Below are 19597 nucleotides of genomic sequence, written 5' to 3' on the forward strand. Positions count from 1 at the left end.
GACATATAATCAAATATTAGAAATAGGCAAGTGTTGAACCTAAGATACTTTTTTGTTAAAATGTATGAACATCTATATAGATGTTAAAATTAAAATCTACAAAGAGTCACATGTTAACAAATTTTATATGTTTATTACAAAGAGTAGCTTTTAGTTGTATATGATCTATCCTTACAGTTTGTTTTTCTATTATAGTAAAATTAAAAATAATCCACACAAAGTTTTGTTGAAAAAACATCAAATTGTCATCCTAAGAAAGAATTTTATTTCTTATTATTTTTAAAATTAGTTAAGGTACCTTTTTTTGATAAGATACCCTAGGATTTTTGACTTGGAGAAGTGGATCAAAAGGGATGATTCATAAGGTAGGGGCATCGAAAATAGGGAGGGGATTAAGCTACCTTTACATAAATAGTTAGGGATTCCTAAACCTTTCGTTGCAAAGAAAGCAGGTAGAAATTAATAGGGAAGGGTGGTGGTGGGGGGGGGGAGGGGGGTTTGATAAAGGTTACTTTCAAATTTATGTAAGCTTTTTTAGTACAAATTTAAGGTAGGCTTACATTAAAGTTAGCGATGCCTAAGGGTTCTTAATTCAAAAGAAAGCAGGTAGAGGTGGGAAGAGCTTTGACATCCAATGAATAGATATATAAGATCTAGATGGTCTATCTGGCACCAAATTCTGTCATACATATAGAGCAATAAGAAATTAACCCTTACAGATTTGTTAATTTTTCAACTTTTTTATTTCATGGGTGGGTGATCTCCAACACCACCTTAAATTTTTTTTTAAATACTTTTCTTTTATTTTATATTTTTTGGGGGTTGAGTACCCTCCCAAACCCCCTTAAATTAAAAAAAAAATTAACTTCCATTTTCAATTTTTTAATTTTTTTTCTTTTTGAATTTTTTTGGGGGTGAGGTGACCTCTCACACCCCCGTAAAAAATTTTATCTGAAATTTTTTAAAATTTTTCTTCCATGAAATGGGGTGACTTCCCACACCCCCCGGTACAAATATTTTTTTCTTCCACTTTTAATATTTCTGAGGGTGGGGTGACCCTCTTAAAAAATGTTTTGTCTTCAATTTCAAATTTATTTTTTTTTGGAAAAGGGGTGACCTTCCACACTCACTAAAAAGATTTTTCTTGTCAAATTTTTTTTCTTCAATTTTCAATTTTTTGGGGGTTGGGGCAACCTTGCACAACACTCTACAAATTTTTTGTTTAAATTCTGTTTCTTTCATTTCAAAAAAGGAGTTTTAAAAAAATTTCTGGATACCTGGAGTGGGGCGGCCAAGCTTTTTTTGTGGGGGGGGGAGAAATTTTTTTGTTAGAGATTTTTATTTGGGGGGGGGGGTATTTATCCCTCCTCAAATTGTTTGGGGGGGTAATCCCCACTTCACCCCCCCCCCCTTGGACGTCTATGCTTGGAGGATCAGTACCTTCAGAATCATTCATGGAACCTGAAATTGACTTGTATGCCTATATTTCTTAGCTTTAATGTTTCTAAAATACTTCTGTATAAATGTTTAGATTAGTATATTTTGATGGAGAGATAGAGTGTCAAGGTCAGTGTGTTTTTTTTATGAGAACTTTTTTGAAAGCAATTTTACCCCACTTATAGTTATCAGAATTTAATGATTAATGGCTTATTTTCTTTGTTTTTTAATGCAATTAATAGAACACTAAAAAATATTTCAGTTTTTAATTAAAAAGTATAGTAAAATCTAAAATTCAAAACTTAGGTGACAACATCAAAATGGTTTTAGCGCATTTTTCTTATGCTCAAATCTTCTACCCTTTGCAAGAAAAAAATTGGATTTTCAGTAGTCGACTTTGGGGGGCCAGTACTCCCTCCCTGATTGAGATATGACCTTCAAACTTTGATATATTCTAGTACATGTCCCCAATAGTATCTGTATACATTTTTAGCTCTAGATCTCAACGTTGAAGCGTTTTGCAGCCATTCTTGCAAAAGGTAGAAGATTTGAACATAAGAAAAATGCGCTAAAACCATTTTTAGATGTTGACATTAAGTTTTGAATTTTACATTTTACTGTACTTTTTAAACTAAAACTGTAATATTTTTTAAATTTTCTATCAATTGCATTAAAAAACGAAGAAAATAAGCCATTAATTATTAAATTCTGATAACTATAAGTGGGGTAAAATTGCTTTCAAAAAAGTTCTCATAAAAAAAACACACTGACCTTGACACTCTATCTCTCCATCAAAATATACTAATCTAAACATTTATACAGAAGTATTTTAGAAACATTAAAGCTAATCACAAACGGTTTATTAGGGACCCCTTAAAAATAAGGGTATCTTTAGCCTTACTTTGATGGAGATATAGAGTGTCAAGGTTATATATAAATATATTATGTTTAGATCATAGGCGTCCAAGGGGGGGGGTAATGGGGCGATTACCCCCCCCTAACGAATTTGGGGGTGCCGTAGGCAACCCCAAATTTTTTTTTCATTTTACCCCCCCCCCCCCCATTTAAAATTTACCCCTACCCTGGGGGTGCCGTAGGCTTCGCGCGCCATTTTACCCCCCCCCCCCCCCAAAAACCGAATTACCCCCCCCCCCCCTTAAAAAAATTTTACCCCCCCCAAAATAAAAAGCTTGGACGCCCCTGGTTTAGATTAGTATATTTTGATGGAGATATAAGTGAGAATCACAAACGAAGATAAGTGTCCCTAATGGTATTTTCTTATGTCAGGCTTATGTAAGCTTTTAGTTAAGTATACCTTTGGAGTTTCTTAGTTATTGTTAAGTATTCCTAAATGTAGTAATGTCAAGTAAGACTTAGGAAAGGTTTAAGGTACCTTATAAAGTTTACTAGGGGTTCCTATTTTGTTCTTAGTTACATTAAGCTATGTCAAGAAAAAGCAGGTTTGATGATATACGAGTACCTTTTGGGTTATGTCTTAAAACAGCCAATTGTTTTTCTAACTAAAATTTTGGAAAAATATTCCTATCTTTTTTAAGTTTTTGAGCACGGTTCCTTGTAAATTCCGCCACATACATCCTATCTGTGTTATAAATAATAGCAAGTAACCATCTAAGGCCTCTTTAAAGATATTTTTGATTTTTCTAATTATAAAGAATGGTTACTTAAAAATATTTTTATAGGGTGATTTTTTTAATAGAAAATATGGTAAATTAACCTCCCCCAATATATATAAAAAACACAAATCATATTCAAATATTGGAAATGGGCAGGTGTCCTAAACATTTGCAAATTATTTTTTTCGTTAAAACGAATGAACAACAAAATATATGTGATCATTTCATTCTACATTTAAAGAGGCATAATTCAAAATTTATTACAATGAGTACACTTTTAGTTATCTATGATATTTCTTTTTTTCTATTTATGTAGACAAAAAAAACTTTGCTCTAATTAAGACTTGTCTTTCATATTTTTTTAAATTTTATTTCTTAATTATTTAATTAGGGTTACATAAAATTACTTAGGTATACTTAAAATATAAAAGGTATCTTATCTAGTTAAGTCAGGTAGAAAGCAAGTACACATTCTCATTCAATCCAGGAAGGGAGGGGTCATTGGGCTTTCTAAAATATTACATTAGTCCCCAAAGTTTTATTATAACGTTTTCTTATTCAATAGCTTAATAACTGTTGGGACTTTTTTCAAAATTTTAAGTGGTATGTTTATTAATCTTAATATCCAACCGTTTCAATAACTAATTGTACAGGACAATGACGTCCAAGCTTTTTTATGTTGGGGGGGGGGGAGGGGTGTAAAAATTAAAATGCAAAAATTTTGCCTAGGCATCCCCAAATTCAATTTGGACGGAATATCAATCTATCTACTAATGTCTTATCCCTTTAGATCCCTGATTTCCTCTACTTACAAATGAAAGATATGTTCATAGATGTTCCTTAATATACGCCAAAATTTAAAAATAAAGTAAAGTGTAAAAAATTCAAGGGCCATTAAAAAGAGATATAATAAAGGGTGTCTAAAATATCTCGCTAGCTTCTGGAATAAATCGGTTTCTTTTCATGGAAGCTTCTTATATTTGTTATATTTGTAAAAAAAGGAAACTGTTATTCTTGCTTTAAAAAAACTTTTTAAAATAAAACAAACTGTTTTCATGCGCAGTTCTTAGTCCAGACACACACAGACATACATTCTATCTTTCGGCTCTAAAGATAGTAGATTTATAAGAATTGCTTCAAAATATTTTGTAAAGGATAATTTTTTTTATTCGCAATTTGCTTAGCATGGTCCGAATCATGAATTATAATCAAATGGGCAGATGCTAAACATTTAAAAAACCTTTTTGGTTAAAATGTATAAACAACAAAAAAGATTATTGAGATTAAATTTTACAAAGAGACATATAAAAAAACTTATTACAATGAGTATAATACTATTAATTCATGATCTTTCTTAAATCATTTTTTTTTACTTTAGTAAACTTGAAAAATCTTTGGTCCATAAAACATTAATTTTATGATTTTTATTTTAATTTTAATTTACTTTATAAGGCTTACCTAAATTTTACATTGAGAAAGGCTACATACACTTTAGTTAAGCTTAGCCATACATATAAAACTAGGAAACGTTTTTATAAATAAGCCAAAACAAAATTTCTTAACTGCAATACACAATTTTCAAAATTTCAAAAATTCAAGGAAAACAGGTTCTCAAAGCTGCCTAAAGTTTCCATGCATAAAAAACTTCAGCATAAACTTTCTAAATTAACTTCATTATTTAACCAAAAAAATTCAAAATGAAGAAACGCTAGGAGAGGCTTACATAAAAAGATAGGGTATACTAAAAGGGTTCTTAATTGGAGAGAAAGCAGGTAGACAATAAAGAAAGGAAGGGGGGTAGACAAGGGTTACTTAGAAATTAATGTAAGTATAACTTTAAGGAAGGCTTACATAAAGAAATAGGTATACTTAAAGTGTTCTTAAATGGAGAGAAAGCAGGTAAAAATTCAAAAAGAAGAAATGTTAGGAGAGGGGAAGGGGGGTTGACAAGAAGTACTTACAAATTAATGTACGGTTTTCATGACAAGTACAACTTTACATAAAAAAAAGCAATCTTAAAGCCAAACAAATAGAATTTAATTGGTTATTTTTAAAAACAGCAAATTAATTGTTCTTTTAGCTTAAAAAATTTTTTTAAAAAAATTTTAGGACAAAATACAACTTTTTGGGAGGAATATTTTCCACACACCCCCCCCCCCCACAGAAAATGGGAGGTGGGTCACAAACTCCCAAAATGCTAACTTTTTTGTTTATGGTCGGAATTAAAAAATCTTTTCAAAAAACCTTAGAGTAGAATTCAAAAGGTTTTTTCCAACTCCTAGTTATATGCCGTAGCCATATTTAAAAACACCTAAATTTATTGGGGGGAAGGTTGGGAGGGGGGGTTTACATCCCCTCCCCCCCATTTGGACGTCCCAGCTCACAGACAAACATCCTATTTTTGTTATTTAAAATAGCAGCTACCCCTCAAACTTAAAAGTTATTAGATTCACAAAGAAAGGTTAAAAAAACAGGCATCCAAAGGGATAAGACAAAAGCCAATAAATTGATGTGCAACCCCAATGATGATACACAAAAATACCCCTACTGTAAATTAAAATTTATAGTTGAAACGTTTTAACAATCAACTTAATGAAACAACCAATCAAATTTTACTAGTCCCAAAAGTTATTAAGCCAACGAATAAGAAAACATTATTTTAAAATGTTGGGGACAAATGAAATAAATCAGAGCTGGATCTTTAAATCATTTCAATGGTGCGCTAAACCACCCCGTGCACCAATGAAATGATTTAAAGATCAAACTCAGGTATAAAGTTAGCAGGGATAAGACAAAAGCCAGTAGACTAATGTACAGCCCCAATGATGATACACAAAAATACACCTACTGTAAATTAAAATTGAGTGTTGAAACGTTTGAACACTCAACTTAATGAAACAACCAATCAAATTTTCAAAATGTTGTTATTCCAACAAATAAGAAATTGTTATTTGAAATGTTGGGGACAAATGTAATAAAGCTGAAAACCATGTTTGTGATTTTAAAAAAATTAATTTCGTTATTGGTATAAGCTAGTAATAAATAGCCCATTGTCCCCTCTTTCTCTATTAAAATAAAACATGTGATGTTTTATTAGCAATTTTCTTAGCATAGTAAAAAAAGTTTTCAGTGTTCTTTTCCCTAAATCAACACTTAATAATAGATAGGCGAAGCATTGCCAAAAAATACTTTAATCAAAAATAAGTCATTTAAAGCTGTCATTCAAGTTTTGAAGAAATAAAGGAACACCAATAAAGAAATTATCAAGTAAGAATTATTAAAAGGTATAATATAGATACATACTCCCAAATTCAGCCAATAGGAATACAGGGGAGGATCAATCTGCCATATATTGGTTAGAAAGTAAACAGAATTTGGTTAGAAAGAGCAATTATCCTTTCATATCATTCGCAAAATGAATCAGCTATAAATAGTCTTTCTTAGGATAAGCCTTTGCTTAGGTTAATCATATGGTTAAAAAATTTCTTCCCTCACATGATGTAAAGCATACAACATAACATATATAAGAAATCATCTTTAAATAGTTAACTTTTTTTGGGATAAAGATAACTCTTTGGAAATTCCTTATTAAGTTGGGCCCGCTTTACCATCTAGATCTACTATATCTATTGGTTCATTATACTATACTTTTGTACTTTCTCTGTAGAATATTTTTTTAAAGGTTATTATCTAAAACAGCTAATTGTTCTTTTAGCTTAAAAATTAAAAAAAAGTATTATAGCCTTCATTAGTTTTCAAGAAGTCCCACACACACAGACACACATCCTGTTTTTGTTATACATGATAGCTACAACCCCTCTAATATTTAAAGATGTTAGATTTTTAAGTTAGGTTAAAAAACGTTTTTTTAAATCGAAGCTTTTCTATAATTAGGGTCGGTCCGTCCGTATGTTCGTCACAGAGAGTTAGCTCTTTTCGTTAGTTTAAACAGGTTAGAATTGTCCTATCGATTCCAAACTTTGCATGATGATTCCTGTAGTAGTTAGGTACAATTTAGAAACTCTATAATCAATACCAGAATGCGCGTACGTCCATTTTTGACAACAAATTTTTGTATATTAAAATTATCCGATTCTTCAGATTTTTTTGAAAACTGATTTCTTATGCAACAAGGTAAAATGTTATAAGTATAGCATCTCTATAAACAAGTCCCAAAAATGTTAGTATGTCCTTAAACAGTATCATCCATTTAGGCAGTTTGCAACAAATTTACTTACAATATTCTTTGTACTGATGCATTAATATTCTGCTAATTAAGTTCTGACAATCTACAAGTGTTAAAGTTTGTTTGTCCTTCCATTTCAGAGCTTCGCTTTTATGGATGTTGTCATCCTTGTTACATAGTGATTTCTTACCTTGGTATAGGCACCATGTGAAATATAGGTAAAACACATGACACATAATCGAATATTAGAAATAAGCAAGTGTTGAATCTATGTACTTTTTTGTTAAAATGAATGAACATCTATATAGATGTTAAAATTAAAATCTACAAAGAGTCACATATTATCAAATTTGATATGTTTGTTACAAAGAGTAGCTTTTATTTCTATAAGATCTTGCCTTATAATTTTTTTCTATTGTAGTAAAATTAAAAATAATCCACACAAAGTCAACATCAAATTGTCTGCATATGAAAGAATTTTAATTCTTATTATTTTAAAATTAATTAAGGTAACCTTTATTTTTCATAAGTAAGGCTTGGAGAAGTGGATCAAAAGGGTTGATATATGAGTTAGGGGCATTGAAAAGGGGGAGGGGATTAGACTAGCTTTACATAAAGAGTTAGGTATAGCTAAAGGGTACTTAATTGGAAAGAAAGCAGGTAGAGGAGAGAAGAGAGGGGAAGGGGGGGGGGTTGATAAAGGTTACTTAGGAAACTTATGTAAGGTTTTTAGTAAAACTTTAAGGTAGGCTTACATTAAAAGTTAGGGACACCTAAATAAATTAAGGTATTCTTAAAGGTATGAGAAAGCAGGTAATTTTTCTTTCTTCTCTAACTTGTTTTAAAACACCTTTGACAACCAATGAATAGATATTTAAGATCTAAATGGTCTATCTGGCATCAAATTCTGTTATACATATAAAGCGGTTCCTATAAGACAAACCCCTTTGTTAATTTTTCAACTTTTTTATTTCATGGGTGGGTGATCTCCAACACCACCTTAAATTTAAAAAAAAATACTTTTCTTTTATTTTATATTTTTTGGGGGTTGAGTACCCTCCCAAACCCCCTTAAATTAAAAAAAAATTAACTTCCATTTTCGAACCCAGTAATAGTGTCGGACTGATTATGACGTAACAAAAAAAAAATAGCCAATGAGAGGACATTATTGACCAATGGTAAAATTCATAGTGGCCTCTCATTGGCTAATTTTTTTTGTTACGTCATAATCAGTCCGACACTAATACTGGGTTCCCATTTTCAATTTTTTAATTTTTTTCTTTTATTTTTGAATTTTTTTGGGGGTGAGGTGACCTCTCACACCCCCATAAAAAAATTTTATCTAAAATTTTTTTATCTTCCATTTTAAAATTTTTCTTCCATGAAATGGGGTGACTTCCCACACCCCCCGGTACAAATATTTTTTTCTTCCACTTTTAATTTTTCTGGGGATGGGGTGACCCTCTTAAAAAATGTTTTGTCTTCAATTTCAAATTAATTTTTTTTTTGGAAAAGGGGTGACCTTCCACACTCACTAAAAAGATTTTTCTTGTCAAAGGGGGAAAAAATGGTGTGCGAAGCGTGCCGCAAATTTTTTTTAACCTCCTTAAAATTTTTACCCTGGGGGTAAAATTTGCTTGGGGGGGTAATTACCCCAACTGAAATCTGTTTGCAGGGGTAAATTTTGTTTACCCCCCCCCCCCCAAATTTACTCCTGGGGTAAAATTTTTTGGGGGGTAATTTAAATTTTATTAAATATTTAGTACTAAAAATGCACTGGAAGCGCGCCAAAAATTTTTTTGTTAGAAATTTTTATTTTGGGGGGGGGGGGGTATTTATCCCTCCTCAAATTGTTTGAGGGGGTTAATCCCCACTTCACCCCCTCTTTGGACATCTATGCCTGGAGGATCAGGACCTTCAGAATTATACATGGAACCTGAAATTGACTTGTATACCTATATTTCTTACTAGCGGCTATGCCCCTAGAGGCCTCTAGGGGCACTTGAGGAGGGGGAGTCAAATTTGATTACTCAATATCTTATTTTAGATTTTATAAGAAAAAGTAAAAAAAAATTTTGTTGGGTAGAAAAATTTTTTTTTCGGGGGGTTTGCCTAGATATACCACACTTTTCTGGGATCTTGCTGTGTCAAGTATCAACTGTTGGGAATATCAAAGGATGACTCCATGCAAAATTTGAGCCGGATCCGTCCAAAACCGGCCGTGAATTTAATGAAAAACCGGTTTTTTCCCGGTTTTTAGTGGGTATCTGTAAATCGATTCAGCTGGAGCAAAACCGGTTGGAGGTACAGAAAATTTTACATCACATGTACCTCCAACCGGTTTTGCTCCAGCTGAATCGATTTACAGATACCCACTAAAAACTGGAAAAAACCGGTTTTTCATAAAATTCACGGCCGGTTTTGGCCGGATCCGGCTCAAATTTTGCATGAAGTTATCCTTTGATATTCCCAACAGTTGATACTTGACACAGCAAGATCCCAGAAAAGTGTGGTATATCTAGGGGTGCCCCCCCATCATCATTTTTAATTTTAGTTAAAAAATTCAAAAAAAAAATTGTGGGGGGGGTATTTTTCATTTTTGGGGGCGTTGGGGTTATCCCACCCCCCAAGAAAATAGTTATAAACCTTCCTGGGACTTATGAGAAGCTACCTTGTTAAGGAGAACCCAATCAGTTCAGCGGTTAGCGAGATCCTTCGGTACAGATACACAGACAGACACACAAACTTCCTGTTACTTTAGTATAAGGATGAGGATGTACTACTACAGGTTTGGGGGGATGTTTTATGGGGTTCAGGAAACCCTCCCCCAAATAAAATAAAATGGAGGGGATGAAAAATATATCTCCCAAAAAGCTGTATTTTGTCCAAAGTTTTTTTTTATGTTTTTTTTGGTGATCCCCCCCCCCCCCCCCCCCTAAGTAAAAAAGGATGTAAAAACAAAGGTTGTTGAATAAAAGTGTGGAGGAAGCATAAATTCATTATCAAATAGGGGACATGCACAATTTTTTTTAGCCCTCTAGCTTTAATAGGAGCTGAGATAATGGGGAGGGGGGGGCATTGAACTACTGATAAAGGTGCGGCAAGGGGCCCAACTGTTAAGGGTTAAGTCTCACAAATTATGGATCCCGATTGACCATCTAGTTCTATTATATCTATTGGTTAATTATACTGTAGTACTGCTGTACTCCCTTATTATTTTTTTGGTTATTTTTAAAAACAGCAAATCGTTCTTTTAGCTTGAATTAAAAAAAAATATTATGGCCTTAAAAAGCTTCAAATTTCTATTTAATTCCCATGCACACACAGACATACATCCTATATTTGTTATACATAATTGCGGCTACTTTTCTAAACTTTAAAGATGTAAGATTTATAAAGAAAGATTTTAAATTTTTTTTGTACAGAGTGATTTCTTTGCTTGGTATACAGGCACTACATGAAATATAGATAAATCACATGACTCATAATCAAATATTTGAAATGGAAAAAGTGCTGAAACTTTGATCCTTTTTTGTTAAATTGAATGAACAACTATGGCGACGTGAAAATTAAATTCTACAAAGAGTTATATTTAAAACTTATTACAAAGAGTATGCTTTTAGCTCTATATGAATCTATAAGATTTTTTTCTATTGTATTAAAGTTTAATTTAATCCACAAAATTTTTTGTTAAAAAAATATATCAAATTGTTAAGCTAAGAAACAATTTTATTCATTATTTTTTTTAATAAATTAACGACACCCTTAGGTAAACCTAGGTGGAGAATTATATGAAAAGGGAGGATTTATAAGGCTGGGGCATCATAAAGGGAGAGGGGTTTATGATAGGGATTCCTAAATCTTTTACTTAAAAGATAGGAAGAGTTTTTATTAATCAGCTAAAAAATCTCTTAATTAGTAAAAACAAGATTAAGATTAAGGGAAAAAATGTAGAAAACTTAAAATAGAATATACAGCCTCATGATAATTTTTAACGCCTCTAAGTCTAATGAAACTTTTCTTATATAACCCCAATTGAAAGAACACTAAGGGACGGGGGGGGGGGGGAGGGGAATGGTGAGTGTTATGGCGGCTGGTTGTTGACAAAGGAGTGCCAAACTAACCCACGCGGTAGGGGCGTGATTTAAATATATATAGTACACATTTATTTAAACTTAATTTAGGGGGTTACATAGTATTACAACGTAGTTATAAGACTTAGGAAGCAATAAAATGAGACGTTGGGTATCCCTCTAACTGAACCGATTTTTGATTAGTCAATGGTCTAAATTTGTCTCGGCCAGGATATGATTAAAAGCCTAAATCGGCCAAGGAATAGCCGAGTACAATACTTTTGAACTTAAAAAATTAAAAATAAAGAGCTAAATGATTGATTGCATCCTTCTCTTTTTATCGACAGACGCACTTGGATATATTATTTTCATAATTAATTATATGTATTTCCCATGTTAACGTCACCTTATGTGTAAATTTGGTGAGCTACATTTTTGAGTAGCGTTGTTAAGTTAGGATGGAAGAATTTTGTAATGAAAGCAAAAGTGGGGTAGAGGATAAGGGATGGGGTAAAACGGGTTATTAAAAAACCAAAATTTCTTGCCAGTGGAACAAATTCAATTATGGCGGCTATTCATTGGGGGGGAATCGTTTGAAAAGGGTAGATGTGGAGGGGGGGCTGGCAAAGGAAGACAACTTAGAGTACCTTATATTGATATGATAGGTTTATGTAAGGCTAAAGTATTCCTATCAAAATCTTTACCTAAGCTTGACATTACTAAATTTAAGGGTAGACTATCTCCCCTAAACTAAAGTAAGGCTAAAGATACCCTTATTTTTAAGGGGTCCCTAATAAACCGTTTGTGATTAGCTTTATTGAGTGTCAAGGTTATATATAAATATATTATGTTTAGATTAGTATATTTTTCTGTATAGATTAGTATATTTTGATGGAGAGATAGAGTGTCAAGGTTATATATAAATATATTATGTTTAGATCATAGGCGTCCAAGGGGGGGGGTAATGGGGCGATTACCCCCCCCTAACGAATTTGGGGGTGCCGTAGGCAACCCCAAATTTTTTTTTTCATTTTACCCCCCCCCCCCCCCATTTAAAATTTACCCCTACCCTGGGGGTGCCGTAGGCTTCGCGCGCCATTTTACCCCCCCCCCCCCAAAAAACCGAATTACCCCCCCCCCTTAAAAAAATTTTACCCCCCCCAAAATAAAAAGCTTGGACGCCCCTGGTTTAGATTAGTATATTTTGATGGAGATATAGAGTGTCAAGGTTATATATAAATATATTATGTTTAGATTAGTATATTTTGATGGAGAGATAGAGTGTCAAGGTTATATATAAATATATTCTGTATAGATTAGTATATTTTGATGGAGAGATAGAGTGTCAAGGTTATATATAAATATATTCTGTATAGATTAGTATATTTTGATGGAGAGATAGAGTGTCAAGGTTATATATAAATATATTATGTTTAGATTAGTATATTTTGATGGAGAGATAGAGTGTCAAGGTTATATATAAATATATTCTGTTTAGATTAGTATATTTTGATGGAGAGATAGAGTGTCAAGGTTATATATAAATATATTCTGTTTAGATTAGTATATTTTGATGGAGAGATAGAGTGTCAAGGGGAAGATGATCAAACAAATGTTACTCTCCTCAGAAATATTAAGGACATTGAGGTATACAACATATTTACGTAAAATTAATCAGAGAGAGATGGGACAAAGGGCTGTTTATTACACAATAATGTTTTCTTATTTGTTGGCCTATCAAGATTGGTGAATTTTGATTGGTTGATTCATTAAGTTGAGTGCTCAAACGTTTCAATGACTTATTTTAATCTACATTAGGGGTAATTTTCTGTATAAACCTTAGCAACTCAATTATCGTTACCATAAAGTCCGTATGTCTATTTAGAACATGTTAATTTTTAAAAACTTATTTAAAATATAACAATTCTCCGATTCATTTTAAAACTAAGATCCCTAGATTATCAAGATTATAAGAGAAGCACTTCTATAATTAAGTCCTAAAATGTAAGTATGTCCTTTGCTTAAATAATATATTTTTGCAGCAAACTTGTTGCATGCAATTTTATACATGAAATTTAAATTCTGCTCATAAAGTTCTGACATTCTACATTACTTAATTGGAACCAACCATTCAAGATTTAAATAAAATACCCAAAGTTTTTTATAAAGTTTGGGTACCATCTTCCAGAATGCTACAAATTTTTCAGGATTATTACCAAGAAACGGGAGAATTATTATACAACGATCACAATAATGCTGTTATCATAAAGTAAGTTAAATAGATAGATTTAGAGAAGATAGATGGATAATAAAGTTTGACAAATAACAAGGATGACAACATCCATAAAAGCGAAGCACTGAAACGGTAGGACAAACGGACATCAACACTTGTATAGTGTCTGAACTGAATAATCAGAATATAAAAGTATCGAAAGAGTCGAATCAAAATTGTAAGTAAATTTGTTGAAAAACTGCTTGATACAGGATAATGTTTTGGACATATTTACATTTTTAGGACTTGATTATAGTGTTGCTTTGCTTATACTATTGTTCTTTGTTGTCCCAGGAATCAATATACCAAAAATCAGATTAAACGGATAATTAGATCACATAAAAATTTGTTGTTAAAAAAGTAGAAAAATCAACATGTTTAAAATGGACATACGGACATTCTGGTAATGATTATAGAGTTGCTACGCTTTCTAAATCGTACCTAACTACTACAGGAATCATCATGCAAAGTTTGAAATCGATAGGACAATTCTAACATGCCTAAATTAACGAATAAAAGCTATCTATCTCGGACTGACGTACGTACGGACGGACCGACCCTAATTATAGAAAAGCTTCGCTTTTAAAAATTATATAATAGATAGAAATATAGATAGTATTTTAAATATAAAAACAAGGATGACAACATCCATAAAAGCGAAGAACAATGCAATATTATAAATCGATAGAACAATTTTAACATGCCTAAATTAACGATTAAAGACATCCGTTCTAGACAGGCCGACCCTAAATATAGAAAAGCTTCGCTTTTAATAACTTAGATGTATTTAGACCTTTTAAATGATATAATCTTTTAATAGAAATGAGAAAGGGATAACAATATTCTTGAAGATAAACTTCAGTGAAGAACAAGTAGGATTTTTAAAAATTAATTTATGAAAAAACAGTTGACGTACCGACATTGCTGACTTCTAGAGCAGTTTTTCTATTAATGAACAATGGAAACAAGGATATACAGTATGTTTTTTTTTATGAGAACTTTTTTGAAAGCAATTTTACCCCACTTATAGTTATCAGAATTTAATGATTAATGGCTTATTTTCTTCGTTTTTTATAACCATTTATAGAACATCAAAAAAATATTTCAGTTTTTATTAAAAAAAGTAGAGTAAAATAAAAAATTCAAAACCAAGTTGTCAACATCTAAAAAAGGTTTTAGCGCATTTTTCTCATGCTCCAATCTTCTACCCTTTGCAAGAATGGCTGCAAAACGCTTCAAAGTTGAGATACAGAGTTAAAAATGTATACAGATACTTTTGGGGACATGTAATAGAACATATTAAAGTTTGAAGGCCATATCTCAACCAGGGAGGGAGTACTGGCCCCCCAAAGTGGACTACTGAAAATCCAATTTTTTTCTTGCAAAGGATAGAACATTTGAGCTTAAGAAAAATGCGCTAAAAACTTTTTTAGATGTTGAAACCTAAGTTTTGAATTTTTGATTTTACTGTACTTTTTAAATAAAAACTAAAATATTTTTTTGATGTTCTAAAATGGTTATAAAAAACGAAGAAAATAAGCCGTTAATCATTAAATTCTGATAACTATAAGTGGGGTAAAATTGCTTTCAAAAAAGTTCTCATAAAAAAAACACACTGTATAAAACCAATTAAAAAAATAATGATAAGTAACAATACCCTAATTTTGTCACCTATGAGACCACGAAATTGGCATTATGGAGAGACGGACCGACACACAAACAGATTAGTTGTAGAGTAGCTTCTCTAGTTAAAAAAAAAAATATTCTACGCGGTTTGACCAATGAGAGACTAAGTTTAGAATATAAGCCAATAAGAGAAGAACAAAATCAACCAATGAGAATCCAAAGCTTAATTTTACTACCAATGAAAAAACATATAAAAGGACATAAATAAGTATGGATAGATATAGCTGGACTATAGTGAAGCTTATCTACACATAAGACATTGTTAGATTGAATGTGACTAATCTGAAAGCCAAAAAGAGCGGAACAATTAAACTCCAATAGTTGGCTTTACAGACAACAACAAAAAAAGACAGAAGGACAGACAGACATAGTCACTAACTACAAAAAATAAACAAAATATTGTTTTAAGGATGTTATGTTTGATACATGTGAGTTTATATCTGCCCCTCAAATATGCCAAGTACAAAAATTAGAAAAAGTAGATCAAGGTATGTATGAAAATTTCTCATATTCATTCGAATCCGGTGGTTTAGAACCGGTTCTCATCAATACGAAAAAAACTATGTCTAGCATCGAGTTATATCCAGTTTTCTATGAATATGAAAATTCACAATCATAAGATTAAAACCAATTTTTTTTAGCTTATGTCTTTGGCATCTCGGGGCTAAAAGATAGTTTTAATCTTATAATTGTATATTTTATATCCGAGGAAAGCTGTTTATAATACGAGGCGAGAATTATTTATCTTCTATATCAAATTATCCATCCATTAATCGATCATTTATTGACTAATTCAAATATCAATTTATCGATATTTTTTTATTTATCACTCTATCCATAAATCAATAGAATCTAATGTTTAATTATATATTAATTCATGATTCATAAAACTATAAAGGGAGAAATAGTTTGTGCTTGTATTTGTGCGTAAAATCCGGGAGTTAGCTTCAGTCGAAAGCAATTATTAAGTCTATTTGTTATTAAATATGCGTTTAATTATACTATGCGTTTTGTCAATAATAAGAACAGTTAGACTTAATAATCGATTTCGACTGAAGCTAACTCACGTATTTTACGCAATACAAGCACAAACTATTTCTCCCTTTATTATTTTTATTTTAGAAGCAAGTATTACAGAATTGGAACAGGCTAGTAACTTTAGTACTTTTTAAAGGCGAAGCTTTTCTATAATCAGGGTCGGTCCGTCCGTCCGGAACGGATAGCTTTTAGGCATGTTAGAATTGTCTTATCCATTTCAAACTTTGCATGGTGATTCCTGTAGTAGTTAGGTACAATTTAGAAAATGTAGCAACTCTATAATCATTACCAGAATGTCCGTACGTCCATTTTAAACATGTTGATTTTTAACTTTTTTAACTACAATTTTTATGTGATATAATCATCCGATTGATCTTATTTTTGGAGTACCGATTCCTGTTATAATACGATACAATATCATAAGCAAAGCATTTCTATAATCAAGTCCTAAATATGTCAGTATGTTCTTAAACAGTATTCTGTATTAAAGAAGTTTTGCAACAAATTTATGTATAATTTTGTCAAAACTTATACATTTATATTTTGTATAATCAGTTCTGACACTCTACTGTTCGTCTGTTTTACCATTTCAGAGCTTTGCTTTTATGGATGTTGTCATCCTTGTTAATTATAAAATGGATTGGTAGTTGGCTGAACCATTCATAGACCAAAAAAAGAAATAGCCTGAAACCAACCTGGGAGCTATGTTAATTAAGCTTCCCATAAATAGAGAATTCAATTAGTTCTAAAGTTATTTAAATCTTAAGATTCAGATGAAAAAAATCTTACTACTTTATATAATGACTAGCGGCTACACCCCTAGAGGCCTGTAGAGGGGAAATTTGAATTTGATAACCATTTATTATTTTAGATATTAAGAAAAGTATAAAAAAATCTTTTGGAGGATGGAAGGAATTTTTTTTTTTGGGGGGGGGAGCCCCCCAATTTTAAGTTTAGTTAAAAAATTAGGTATTAAAAATTCTTTTTTTGGGGGGGGAGGTAAGTTTTTTTCTAGGGGTGATTTCTCTTATAAGGTAGTGGTACTCTCCCCCAAAATAGTCATAAACCTTCCCGTGACCTAATAGAAGCTACACTGTTAAGGAGAACCTGATCGGTTCAGCGGTTAGCGAGATCCTTTGGTACACACAAACAAACATTCTGTTACTTAATATAAAGATAAATATAATATAATTTAAATCATTTAAGATGAAGTATTTTTTTGGAAAGTGTTGTCTTTTTCAATATTTAACCAATCAATTTAGATTCCAGAGCCGCATGGTACAAAAAGAAAAATGTTTTCTCCGCCCCCTTCTACACACATAAGGTAAAATAAATTTGACAAAATCTTTATAATTTTCGAATATCATATAGCAAAAAAGAAAAATTACCAACCAATCAGACGGCGTCTTTTGGATAGAAATGTTGAGGTATAGTCCATTTTGTGGCAACGACTCTTAAGGGGCGTTTCGTCGTGTTTTCACATTAGCTTTTGGTAGGTCATTTTAGGTTAGGTAAGATTAAGTTGGGTTAGGTGAATGACCCGCAGAGTTAGGCAATTGGCCCCGCAGGGTTAGATCCCCCCCACAAGGGGCTAGAAAAAAGGGGAAAACTACTGTGAAAATACGACGAAACGCCCCTTAAGATGCGTTGCCACGAAAGGGACTTCACCCGAATTTTATTTTAAAACGCTTCCGGCCTAGTAATATCTGCCCCCAAAATATCATTTTGGATCTATTTCGATTTTAGGCTATACCTTATTTCTGAGAAATTTGCATGGCAGGAAAAGCCAATATTGTTCTGTTGTGAATCATAAATTTCGGGATAGGAGAAAAATAATCTCTTCAAAAGAGAAAGGAGAAATGGGGTTCTCCTTTCCTTTTCCCAAAATTTATGACGTCACAAAAGTATTTTAGGATATCTGGAGGAACCAAACCAAAAAAGGATTCTAGAATTTACCTGGATTTTTGTACGGAACAATTAGTTTCTACTTCTATTGATTAATCCTATTATATATGTACTAGCGGCTACGCCCCTAGAGGCCTCTAGTGGCAATTTAAATGTTTGGTTTCTTTTAAAAATTATACGTTACCTACAATACCTATCTATGTTGCGCTCAAGTCTCTGCGTAAAATAAAAAATTTGATTTTTTGTCATTTCTCTTGGAAGGGTGCTGGTACCCTCCCCCAAAATAGTTATAAACCTTCCCAGGACCTCTGATAAGGTACCCAGTAAAGGAAAACCTGATCGGTTTAGCGGTTAGCAAGATCCTTCGTTACAACCATACAAACACACAGGCATCCTGTTACTTTAGTATAAGGATAGTAAGCTTTTTTGTCTGTAGTAAAGGATCTTGCCAACTGCTGAACCGACCGATATGGTTCTCTTTAACAATAAAGCTTCTTAAAGGTCCAAGTTATGTTTAGAACTATTTGGGGGCGAGGGTATCTCCATCCTTCAAGGAGAAATCACCCCTTAAAAAAATTAACAAAAATACACATTTTTAAAAGCGAAGCTTTTCTATAATTAGGGTCGGTCCGTCCGTCCGTCCGAGATAGTTAGCTTTTATTCGTTAATTTAGGCATGTTAGAATTGTCCTATCGATTTCAAACTTGCTGGTGATTCCTGTAGTAGTTAGGTACGATTTAGAAAGCGTAGCAACTCTATAATCGTTACCAGAATGTCCGTACGTCCATTTTAAACATGTTGATTTTTTTACTTTTTTGATAACAATTTTTTATGTGATAAAATCATCTGATTGATCTGATTTTTTATACTGATTCCTATTACAATAAGGTACAATATTATGAGCGAAGCATCTCTATAATCAAGTTTTAAAATGCCAGTATGTCCTTAAACAGAATTCTGTATTTAAGAAGTTTTGCAACAAATTTACGTATAATTTTGTCAAACCTTATATTTTCATATTTTGTATATTCAGTTCTGACACTCAACAAAAGTTAATGTTCGTCTGTCATATCGTTTCAGAGCTTCGCTTTTATGGATGTTGTCATCCTTGTTTCCCTTAAAAACTTAAACTAAAAATTACTTAATTAAATCTACTGCCCTAGAGGTTTCTAAGGGTGTAGCCGCTACTACAACGATATACCATACTAACACTCTAAAGCAGGACTAAATACGTGCACATGAACTTGACAGCGTAGTGTATGAAGCGCAACTAAAATTTGTAACCCAACAAACTTCCGTAAAATTTTAATGCTAAATGCATGACCATGAAAGTCCTTTCTAAGGGTCTAGAGAAGGGAAATTGGAC

At 32.2% G+C, this 19597-nt stretch overlaps 1 protein-coding gene across 1 annotated transcript in view; it reads left to right on the top strand.

Moving 5' to 3' along the window:
* LOC145333367 (uncharacterized) overlaps positions 1 to 18443 on the top strand; it is a 31858-nt gene extending 13415 nt beyond the window's left edge. The window contains exons 7-13 of the mRNA XM_080178484.1: positions 12890 to 12977; positions 13538 to 13599; positions 14423 to 14474; positions 15698 to 15776; positions 16411 to 16436; positions 17589 to 17650; positions 18240 to 18443. Coding sequence (XP_080034610.1) covers positions 12890 to 12977; positions 13538 to 13599; positions 14423 to 14474; positions 15698 to 15776; positions 16411 to 16436; positions 17589 to 17650; positions 18240 to 18327 — 457 coding nt within the window. The 3' untranslated portion in view covers positions 18328 to 18443. The remainder of the gene's footprint in view (positions 1 to 12889; positions 12978 to 13537; positions 13600 to 14422; positions 14475 to 15697; positions 15777 to 16410; positions 16437 to 17588; positions 17651 to 18239) is intronic.
* The last annotated feature ends 1154 nt before the right edge of the window (positions 18444 to 19597 follow it).

The sequence above is a fragment of the Acartia tonsa genome, chromosome 12 (genome assembly GCF_053477335.1).
Source record: "Acartia tonsa isolate MP-2025a chromosome 12, ASM5347733v1, whole genome shotgun sequence".
Classification (NCBI taxonomy): Eukaryota; Metazoa; Arthropoda; class Copepoda; order Calanoida; family Acartiidae; genus Acartia; species Acartia tonsa.